At 32.1% G+C, this 12,435-nt stretch overlaps 1 protein-coding gene across 6 annotated transcripts in view; it reads left to right on the top strand.

Moving 5' to 3' along the window:
• Positions 1-11,179, top strand: part of LOC132754698 (uncharacterized) — a 37,077-nt gene extending 25,898 nt beyond the window's left edge. For 5 of the 6 annotated variants that reach the window (XM_060745363.1, XM_060745359.1, XM_060745362.1 and 2 more), the window contains exons 2-3: positions 5,743-6,855; positions 8,087-11,174. In XM_060745363.1, the coding sequence (XP_060601346.1) occupies positions 5,970-6,855; positions 8,087-8,241 (1,041 nt within the window). In that variant the 5' untranslated portion in view covers positions 5,743-5,969 and the 3' untranslated portion in view covers positions 8,242-11,174. Of the gene's footprint in view, positions 1-5,742; positions 6,856-7,614; positions 7,717-8,086 lie in introns of all 6 variants that reach the window. The other variant, XR_009629117.1, reaches the window with a different exon arrangement.
• Positions 11,180-12,435: the final 1,256 nt, after the last annotated feature.

Below are 12,435 nucleotides of genomic sequence, written 5' to 3'. Positions count from 1 at the left end.
GACCAGCATGGACCCAGACCAGCCTGCGCATCTGCGCAGACTGATCAGGATCCATGCTGTTCGCTATCAGTATCGCTACTTGTAATAGGGTTTGTAAGCGAACAGCATGGATCCTGATCAGACTGCGCGGATGGTCGCAAACCCACTATGTTGGTTTTGTCGTGACGCGGCTCAATACTATACTTTAAACCATGCCATCTCATTCATCCAATATAGTGTTCTGGGTGCTTTCACAGGTGGATATAAAACTTAAGGGAAATATGTAAGGTTCTTTCATTTTTTTTCAAATTTGCTAAACATGTAAAAATCGTTTAATGTATTAAATGTATAATTTACACTTAACTTAACTTAACTTATCGATTAAAGCTTAATCGGCTTAAGAAAAGATTTTATATCTAAGGCAGATTTGTACTTTATTCTAAACATTGTCCAGTATCAACAGTTACTGAAAATTTCTCGTATAGTCAGCCCAACAAATTTGACAAAGGCCTCAGCACTTCCTATCTATTTTGGCCACTCCGCAGTACTTTAATCAGATGTCCCACACGTGAAGTATAGGTTTGTTTTATTCACAGGGATGTGAAGAATATGATTAGTGAAACAGGCGGGTTACAATACAACGCCTGAAGAACGCCTGAACGTACAAATGAGGCCTTGTGTTTTTGATGTCGTAGTTGTACATGCGATTGTCAAAATTGACCACACTATTAACTTTAAGGTTAACTTTAATAGTTTGTACAGTCACCGGGTTCTCCATCTCCGTCGTGCACGAAAGTCGAAATTTCAAGTTAGTAAGTCGAAATATCAAGATAAAATAATAATAAAAAACAGGCATCTGGCACTAATGCTCTTACGTGACCAAGTCATTTATAAACGTGTTATCTTTATTCAGTCATGGTGAAAAAGAAATATAAAAAACAATGCAAAAACTTTGTTAACCGGCCTTAACTGGTTAAACATTAATTTAACTAGGAAGTTAAATCACAAGTACATCCTTTTTATTTTAGAATGCTCAGTGAGATTCCCGGATTTCAGTTTGCAAAATGACCAACGTAAATTCTTCTAATATTCAGTTATTCCCTGTAAATTTTACTGAAAGTCAAGCTGAGTTTAAATGTCTTTCAGCCAAAAATTAAGCCAAGTACAGAATTACATTTAAGTGTAACAACAATAGCTAAATATTTATATATTTATACATATATTTAATTGTAAAAAATGACCACATATTTATTGGCCAATGAATAGAATGTGATAATCTTTACATCCATAAACCTAATTTTAATTATAAGGTCTTTCAAGAAGCATCACTTTCATGCTCTTTAAAAATGAAAATTTTAAAAGTTTTTTTTTTCAAATTCTTTTCAGAATTGCTTGGGACTCTTAATAAGAAGTAATTTATTATACAACCTGAGGAGGACTTTATGAACGTGTTATTAGGACTGAGTTATTATGACTTAAAACTTTATAATTAGAGATGAAAGTTGCTAATAACAACTAAGTTACTTTTTATTTGTAGTAAATAACTCCTAATTACCACCTATTCATAAATGTCTAATCCGTAAGTTACAAACTACCAAATATGAATGAGAAACTCCTAGGCTAATATACGTCTAGATTTGGATACACCTAATAAGGAATAAGACACCCCTAAGCAGGACTCATAAAATCCTAATTAGGACTTTATAAACTGACAATGTAAAGTTATTAAAGCCTTACAAGGAGATTCATCTTACAAGCAGCTCATAATTAGAAGTAAGTTTAATAAGGTTTAAATAAGTTATTTCAAAAAAAATATTACAAAATATAAGCCTTATAAAGACTATATATACACGTTATTACCAAAAAAAGAAAATAGGAAGTTAAAAATAAACCCCAAATGAATACCACAAGTGTTACATACTCTACAAGGTTCTATTTGGGTTTCTTTTGATGATTTAATCAAGCACATATCCACTATAAGAGGTCACTAAAACCCGTTTCCTTACTTTTTTTAAACAGAATCTATTGTGGTTCGATTGTGTAGGAAGCTTATAGCTTGGAACTTACCAGTACTGAGCAATAAGAATAGTGTAAATTTCTTGCTCAAGGAAACAACGGCTCGCACGGATACCGATCCTTAGATCACTAGTCCAACGTGTTAACCACTCGCTCATGCCGCTACTTCTCTATTAAAAGTTTCGTGTGTGCCGTATAAGGGTTTCGATAGTTTTACTGCTATCCTAAACATTTCTTTAAACAAATTGACAAGAAAAGCATAGGAAACGATACAAATTGTGCAAAAAATCACACTAATGTAGTTGCAGAAGGTGGTATAGAATGTATGATGTGTAATGATTAATATGATCGAAAGTCATTGCAGAACTTGATATAATTCAACACAATACAACATAGCGTGTCTTTACATAATGTTTCGCCTTTTAAAGATAGGATTTCTATTTAACACGTACTAGGATTTCTATTTAACACGTACTTCCTAGCAGCATATTCTAATTTGATTTAAAATTATCCAGACGATATTCAAAATAACGTGATAATATTTTTAAAGTTTTGACACCGCAATGGAGTCCGATTTCAGTAACACGTCGTAATTACTTACCGATTTTAGTTTCTTGACAATTTGTTACATTCACAAAGAAGAAAATATAAGATGATATTGAGATCATTTATAACCACAACATAACTTTGTTTAGATAAAATCCAAAAAGCTACTGTAAAATTAAGACTACAAAACTATCCTTCTTTTCTAGGCCGGTATAGCACTGGAACCCCTTACCCCCTTCAGTTGCCCTACTCCCCACCCTAGAGCAGTTCAGTGCAGCAAGAGCTTACATTGAACGTGCCTCACTTTAGTTTTTTAACCCCCTGTTTTAACGTGTTTTTTTTAAATATACTTCTTTTATCCTCTTTTAAACATCCTTTTTAACTTTTTAACTTTCTTGCGATTTAGACGCGCAACTGTATCTATGTCCCCGCTAGGGGTTTGACATTAATGGAAGATAGAGAGTAAAGATCATTTTTTTCTGTAATCAAGTCGCTATATCCTGAGGATGGTAAAGTTAGTTACTATATAGCGAACACAATTAATGATTTTTTTAAATATTGTACATGTCAATTATAAAGTTTGCTGTAGAATAATGAAGAATTAAGTACCTAGTATCCTGTTACATTGACTTATGATTGACATTTTTGTGGAGGAAATTAAGAACAGGAAAATATTATATAAACGGAAATTATGAGACGATAGGATATCCTGTCAATTAGTGCATATATAACTTATTTATAATGTACATGTATTACATTACTGATGTATCATTGTTTTCTAAAAGTATTGTTCATATGATTTTATCTTTATCATTATGTTAATTGTATTTGTCATATTATAAGCACTTGTATATGATAATTGGGAGATGGGAAGGGGGGGGGGTTCAAGGGGGGAGCTTTTGTGTTATGTTTGAGCTTCCTGTTAGGTAAGAAGAAAATGCACTGTAAACAAACTAACAAAGTATTATAAAACGACATTTAGAAATGTTTATTCAACTTATAAGAAAACTTATTACAATTTAGAAATTATTGAAGAGTAGATGGATTTCGCAAGCATGACGTCTATTAGAAAGTATCATAAATAAAGTAATATTTTAAATGAACAAAAAAGATTTACTATTTCCTAGTTACTGTAGCACAAAAGCGCTGAACATTGTTTCCTTGAACGGTTTTCAGCGTTATTCATTCTTGCCGATGAATGGCTGTCGATGTTATCATTTAAAAGAGATAAACGACTGATGACGTTACTAAAATTTTAATTACACTCAAACTTAAATACCCTATAACTTTAACAAAAAAGCATTTTCGAAGATATCAATTGGAATATTTAATGACGAAATGTTGACGTTTACGAATCGTATGATAAAAGGATTTATTATCATGAGAAAATATTAATTTTTGTAACTTAAAAATAAAATGCCACATCTCATCGGATGGTGTGGTTATTTTCAGTCAAAATTCACGTGAAGTGAAGATTGCACAGGGCCAGAAATTTGTTAGTACGCTCCCTTGGATGTTGACTATGAATTCATAACATTGACTTACTCAAATACAGTTGGTATATGTTAAAAATAGATGAATACTTACCGTCCGTCAATTGTGTTTTCTGCACCGACATGTATATATAAGTACAGCTGTCGACGCTTGAACTGCTCTCCGCCCATTTGATTGTACGGTGTTTAAATACTGAAGCGATCTGGTGCCAATTAAACATGTTCTATAGAAAAAGATAACTCATGTGTAGGAGATAAAAAAGGCCTAATTAGAGTTTATAACTTCTATAAGTCCTACGTAGGACTTTATAACTCCTACATTGAAGATAAAAGAAAAGCCTAATTAGGAGTTTATAACTCCTACGTATGAGATAAAAATGTCTAATTAGGACTTTATATTTACGTAGGATATGTATCAAAGTGCTGAAATCACACAGTGCGACGGACATGTATGCTATAATATAACCTAGGATAGCATGTTATGTAGGAAAATAGATTTAGTAAATACCCTTATTATGTAGCCAGCGATGATTTTGAGCGAAATAACCAGAACTCAGTAATCTGAATTATTTTGAGCAATACAACTAGTTCCAAAAATTGAACACACTTAAGATGTCATTCTCTTCATATATTAAACGAGGATTCTGTGTTTTGTACGTTTAGTTATATTGATTATGTGTTAAACTTTGTTCAAAGTAGGAAATTATTCATTTTTAGACTTATGCTTGCATTATGCTTCGCAAATAGCAACTTTCCGGAGCTTGAACAAGACACCTCATCCCATCTCCCTGCCCCCTACAAGCTGTAATCGGAACGGAATATATATATATATATATATATATATATATATATATATATATATATATATATATATATATATATATATATATATATATATATATATATATATATATATATATATATATATATATAATATGGCTAAATTGTTCGTTTTGTTCAGCTAGTTTGCATGGAAAATGTAATCTTCAGAGCCTTTTAAAATTTTGATATATTCATATCTTAGACACTTAAATGCTTGTTGTCGAGTAAGTTTTTCGAAGAGCTGTGAAGCATTTTTTCGGGATACATCGCCAATGCTTACAGACTCACCTCAAGACACTTCCAACTCCAGAAACCTGAGACACTGTATTGAAAGATGAAGTGTTCTCAATTTTAAGATTTGAAATTTCAGGGGTTGAGATCGGATGGGGGAGTTAACTGTTTTGTTCCATCGCAGATATACCGGTCCGGAATGTTGAGATTTGCATAGCATTCCGAATGTATTTCTTATAAAGTCCAACGTAGGATTTATATTTAGGGGCTCTATACTGTCACAATCGCATTCAATAATCAAATCCAGTTGCTATTTTAGTAAAGTCTGTTTTATTTATTACTTATTTGTTCTGGTAAAAATGATAAAAAGCAGAATTACCTTAAAATAAAACATCACACTTTTTTGTATTCAAATGTGTAAGTTATTGTAAGAAAACAGTAACATGTGTTTCAGTGGGTGTTCTTTTTGTTGTAGTTATTGTGGTTGATGCTGCAGTTGCTGCTGCTACATTACTGTTTATGCCACAATAATAGATCAAATAATAATATTTTAAAATCAATTTTATTATAGTGGTGGAGATGGGTTAATATTTATTAGTTCATTACTGATAACAGATAATTATTTTACAATCTAATATGTATTTTGCAATTACAGGTAATCCATGGCAGTAAATGGCATCTTAATAAATCATTAGCAAGTCTTGGCAGCAGTAAGCAAAATACTGGCAACCTAAAAGTCCCCGCATAGCTGTGGCAACGGTCATGCAAATATTGGAAATCGTTCACAAACATAGGCATTAATCACTTTATGTAGGCAATTAGAAAGCCTTTGCAATACTGGACAAATAAATACCTAAGAAAAATCTGGTAACTGCCTCACTAATGAAGGGTTTTCAACGTACATTTTCAGATATACTGTTACTCGTGGTTTTTCTCATTCTTACTGCTTTATTGTTTACAATCTACACTAGTACCAAATCTGTTCCGTTACGTCCCGTTCCGTATGACTTTGAAGAGAGTTACACGGTCGAACCAGTGTTTAACAAAGTGTTTGTCAACAAAAGCCAGTTCGATCTTCGCATTATTGTAATCACTTACAACAGGGCAGCTTCATTGTTAAGGTTATTAAAATCGATCAATAATGCCGAATATTACTCTGATAAAATCAAATTAGAGGTCTGGGTTGACATTTCCAAGGAAGGTAAAAAAGACAATGCGACGATAAACACCGCGTATGAATTTGAATTTAAACATGGGTCATATGATGTTCACGTGAGAGAAAAGCATGCCGGTATATATGGACAATGGCTGACTTCCTGGAAGCCGGTGAAACAATCTGCAGAGGTCAGCGTTATTCTTGAGGACGATTTAACAGTGTCACCGTATTTCTATAAATATCTTAAACTTGTGCATAGGAAATATGACAGTCACCCAGAGATCAACGGGTACGCTTTACAAGGTGTTTCGATTAAACACCACGTACGTGACATGTCCACCCTTGAGGGGCCTCCCGGAAGTTTAGTTTTTCTATATCCGGTTCTCGGCACGTGGGGATTTTCTCCAGTGACGGATAAATGGATTGGATTTTTAGACTGGTTCTATTCATTACGTAACATGAGTGACGTAAACCCGGATATACCAAACAATATTGCGTCAGAGTGGTATAATATGTTTCTCAAAGAGGGAAAGGCAGACACCATGTGGGAAATTTGGCACATATACCACGCTTGGCAAAACAATTTATACACTCTTTATTCAAACTTCCCTGGTAGGTGCTACATTTAAATTATTCTCTCATCGTAATGTAATTTTAGCTTTCTTCAGTCATTTTACACGCAAGAGGATCTTATTTCACTTTCAAATTTCATTCATTCAACTCTTTTTATATATCTATATTATTCTTCTCTAGTTATGTTCCTTGCAGCCAATTCAATAAGCAAATTACATGTAAACTTTGATAATTTCACTCACTGATTAGTTATATGATGGAAGTGGTTTTTCTGTTTATTATTATCATTATAATTATTATAATTATTATTATTATTATTATTATTATTCATAAACTATTTTAAAATCATGATGATTCTGTTTGATCATAGAAAGTTTTGAAAAAATCTCTGCACTAGTTTCAATGTTCCCTTTTTGCCTAGGTAAAAATTTTAAAATTTTACTGCTCCCGTAAATGTCTATAAGTTATTTGACCAGTTGTGAAGATGGTGCATAAATACCTATTTGAATTGATAGTTTGCATTGAGGCATTTTCATTATTTTTTTTTCAAATCAAACACAGAAAGGTCGTTTATCGCGAGCCTTTGTCGTGACTGAAAAACAAGGCCTTTAAGTGTTAAGTACTGATTAGAATAGAACAATCGTGAATTCATTATTGATAGCGAATCCTCAAGGTTTATTGGTGATTTTTTTACTTGACTTATCATGAATTGTGGCAATCAAACTTCAGGAGTGAAATATTATAAGTTAGGAATATGAAATGAAAAATGACCTATACATTGTACATTGTTTTCAATAGCTGAAAGTCGGTCTTCTTGCATGACGCCCAGAAGTATATAATATCACCTATTGGGGCATAAAACGTTACACTGCCTCTTTAAGCAGAAGAATCTCTGTAAAGGTAAAATGAATGAGTGGTTTGACTTAAACATATATATTTATTATTTAAGCTCGATTGCCAAACAACTTCTGGAAACTCATATTTATCACTTTCGAGTCAGCTTCCTGGAACCAACCAGTACATGGTCATGGCCCAATAAGGGCTCGAACCCATGATCACTGGGTTGAGAGGCAGACACCTCAACCACTAGGCCATCGCTCCCAAATGAATGGGTTTATCTGCAGGGATCTCATCACTATTATAAAATGTACCATATACTACAAGTTGACGATAGACTCTATTGAATAAAAACATCTTTTGTGTATTGGCTACAAATTTTATCATCAAACCATTTTTTTAGAAAAATGCCATTTTATGTTTTTTATTCTAGGACATGCGGGGCTTAGCAACAGTCACAGAGAAGCGGGCCTACACTACGGTTCTAGCGCGGGAGCATCTAACGAACTTCTTGAAGAGTGGAAGCGAGAATATGATTATCTACCAGACTGGCCTCATCATTTGGACATATCTGGAAAATTTTCATGAAACTCAGATGGTAGTTAGTACGTATCGTCACCTTAATGCAATAACTGATTAACTCCTATTTAATTTAGAAGGACTTGGCCTGTTACTGCACTAAGGTGACGGTATGTTAAGTAAGCACAACTACCATGTCTAGAACTGGATTTACAAATTATTACGTCTTTTTCAAGAATTTTGTTCGGTTTTCATGACGTACGTGTATATTTTAGTTCTTAATTATTTTCCTATTTTTTAAAAATTTCTATCTATTATATTCGGGAAGCGTTTGTTGGATAAGATTTGTGTTGATCCTTGTCATATAGAGGATTATTATCTACCCGAGGCACGGATAGAGTTGACATGCATCTCATTTTTAGGAGTTTAAGATAAATGATCGTAAGATAAATGCAAAGAAATAGATACCGAACATCATAACAGCAAAGCATACAGCATAAGTTCTTATCAATTCGGCATATTACGTTACTTTCCGTTTATTTTAAAGGAGGTAAATGTGAAGCGTATCAATTCACTTTTGTCTATACATTATCATCTTTTTAGCATATAAGATGGTCTCAAAAAGATTCTGTCACGATAAATTATGATACCGAAATAAAAAAAAATGCACTGGCATTTAACACTCTTTTAATTACGATCAACTTTCAAAAAATGGATAGATCTACAATCAAAATCCAACGCTTGGACATTCTAATTGTAAACCAGTCTAAGCCGGCAAGACGGTTATCCGTAATGAACTAGTCTAAGCTGTGATGGCGAATTTTCGAAGGGAACCAGTCTTAACTCAGAAGGTGGATATTCGTATGGAACCAGTTGAAAGTTTTGAAGCAAGCATTGAGGTATCAATGTAAAAGACATACAAATGCTACATAGTTTGGACGAAAGTCACTTTGTTATCAAATAACGAGATAGTATTAATTCTCTAAAATGTAAAATGTCAAATTTTTACCATATGGAACGAGGCATGCGTGACTTACATATAGATTGTGTTCGTTCATTTGTGTGTCTGTTCCTTTCTTTTTTTCTTCTTTTTTTTTGTTGTTGTTGTTAACTTCTTGATTGTATATTTTTGTTTGGTATATGTATATATTATTTTTAATTTCTGAAGATAAACGCATATTGACAAAACTTTCATGACAATCCTTTTTGATAATAAAAATAAATAGAATTCACACCGAGACCGTTAAGCCATTTCGTCTTAACATATTTATGAATTTAAGAGCCCTACATATGTAAATACGAGTATCTGATTGTATGCGTTGTAGTAGTAGTTAGAATATGCTTTTACTATTTAGCAATCATTTAATTGTTAATAATATTTCTATAATTAATCATATGACAAAACTGTTATGACGATATCACCCGAAACTAGTCGATACTAACCGATTCATAAGGATATATATTATCTTCTACATACGATTACATCTGCAGCGGAATTTACTAATTAAATGCAGCTTTAACATTTGTACAATTTTCAAACGAGTTTACAATTAAAAAACAAACATATCAAACTTAAATATAATGTAGTGTAATTATGGATGTGTTTGAATATTATATTACTTATCAAAAGGCACATAACTCCCAATGTAGGTTAGCTATTCCTTATTTTATCGATATTTTTTATCTCATTTGAGTAATTAAATGAAGAGAACACAATTAATTAATGAAATTCCGTGTTTATTTCTACAGAGGATACAATAAAAATATTAATCAATGGTAAAAAAGGTTCGATAAATTATATGTTAATGCTGTTAGAATTGTGTATAAGTTATCTGCGCTTTAAAGAAAATTCAAGGGCTGATAACTCGTAAATGAGGTAGGTGACCCCAAATTTTTATTTGCCTAAAATGTATCTGCTATAACATTCTAAGAACATGCAAAGTTTAAATAACTTCTATAATGTAGCTTTCAATGTGCTTATTCATTTTATGTAACCCTGCAGCTGCCTGACTCCAGATGAGCAAAAATATACCAATAAAATTAGCCTTGAGAAAATGGACATGCATTAACTTTTTAATAAAAGTTACAAAAATCCACAATCCACAATTCAAGAAATAATTTGTATGTTATATGCAATGAATAGCTGATTTTGAAGTATTTACATGTATTTCCATATTGCATAAATTACTTTTGTTGTTCAGTTGACAGTGTTTGACTTTTAAATGCATCTTTAAAAATTGATGGAAATTATCATGAATACTTTAATTATTGATAATTTGTGACTGAATTTACACTTCTTATCACCGTTACAACTATCATAAAGCTGGCGTTGTACTTTTTATATTTCGACATATTATATATTAATTTTGTAAGTGTTAGTGCCTTATGCTATTTTAAATTATTGTACATTTCATAAATTTGAAAAAAAATTCTAAATGTTCATGAAAAAAATCTTAATAAATATTCAAGAATACTGCATTTGTTTGATTCGTCCTGTTATCCACATTCTGTAGGAAAAAATAAATCCATATTTACAATTTGTCTGTATGTCGCAATAATTAGGTTTTTATTTGTTTTGGTCGTCAGACCAAACAAATAATGGTAGCGAAATTTCAGACTTTAACATGCTTATTTGCAAAAACCGAAAGTAGTCAAAACTCCTCGAAGTGGTTTCTTCCCTAAAGACGAAAAATTAAGGGGAGATCACTGCGTAAAGATTGTCAAATGACAGACGCATTAATTTTCAAGCCTTCTCTGAGAAGAAAAAAATAATTACCGATTGGACAAAGATTTCTCATATTGTGTAAGTCTATACAGATATGCATGCTTATATTAAGCTCCATGATTATTTACATCAGTGTTTCACAACAGGTTTACCGTGAACAAAATATCTCGAAATTAATAAGGGTTACAAACCCTAATTAAGAATAATGTGGTTTTCTTCAGGCTGTTATTTTATAATCTCCACGTGGTCCGAGGGATGCATGCTCGTTTAGGAAGCAAAAGGTCTGGAGTTCAAATCCCACTTAAGGCAATCATGTGTTTTTATTATTATTATTATAATTATTATTATTATTATTATTATTATTAGTCGATGACTTCTAATCCAGTTACCTCTCTGGCGTGGGTTCGATCCCCGGAGATGCTTTGGTAGTTTAGCGCGGAGGAAGGTAGTCTAGTACTGGTGTAACTCTCCAGGAACGATGGTTAGGAAACTACCCGCCTATATGACTGAAATACTGTTGGAAAAGGGCGTAAAATGAAACAAACAAATATTATTATTATTATTATTATTATTATTATAATTATTATTATTATTATTATTATTATTATTATTATTATTAAATTGTTTAAGCCAAATAAACATTGAATTTGAATATCAGTGTTGCAATTAGCCTTATAGCAAATTTACTACAGTTGTAACACTGGAAACAGCATTGATGGCACTATACAAAAACAAATTGGTTAATAGTCTCACAACCTTCATCTTTCTGACATTCTGAGACCCAAACAAATTCAGCGCCTTCTGTGCTTTGATTTTGTATTGTTGTGGTTGCTCATGATTTTTATTGTTTTTTTTTGTTGTTGTTGTTGTTTTAAAGAGCCGTTTTCTTTTTGTTTATTTATTCTTTTATTTATTTCTTTTTTCTTTTTTGGTAAATAGATCTTTGTGTGTTTCATTTTGTTGTTTTTTGTTTTTGTTTTCCAAGCTTAAAAAAAAAATATTTTTTAAAGTTAAAAAGTAAATGGATAACTATTACAGACGACTGATGTTATGTTATTGTTTTTTATGTACGTAACAAAGAATTGTTTTGTTTTATTATAAAAGAGCTACAATGGCAATGATCAGATCATTTCAACAGAAGAAAAGATGAAAATTGAATATCTATAATACATTGTACTGGGAAGTTACACAAAGTGTTGGCTTGATTTAAAACAGAGACAGTTCCGAAACAATTCGAGTATAGTTAGTACATTGTTGCACGCAATGCTCGTGTTTTTACTGCAAATATATTGACATATCTGTTTTAAATGTCCAGTGCATCGTAATACGCTCGTATTGCTTGTCTAACTCTCTGTTCATTGTAGCTTAAACACACTGTATTACGGGCGCCAGTGATGACAGATTGCTGCAGTGTTGATAGAAATCTAAAATTTACTTATTTCTACGCCACGGATAGGTTATAAACTTGAATAATATATTTACATTACGTTAATAAGAATAATATCATTGCTTTAGACTTGTTGTACATTGACTGGAGA

This window comes from Ruditapes philippinarum, unplaced genomic scaffold (genome assembly GCF_026571515.1).
Source record: "Ruditapes philippinarum isolate M1 unplaced genomic scaffold, ASM2657151v2 ctg8915_1_1_1_1, whole genome shotgun sequence".
Taxonomy (NCBI): domain Eukaryota; kingdom Metazoa; phylum Mollusca; class Bivalvia; order Venerida; family Veneridae; genus Ruditapes; species Ruditapes philippinarum.
Note: the sequence above shows the minus strand (reverse complement) of the source record. Positions and strands in the feature narration are given on the sequence as shown.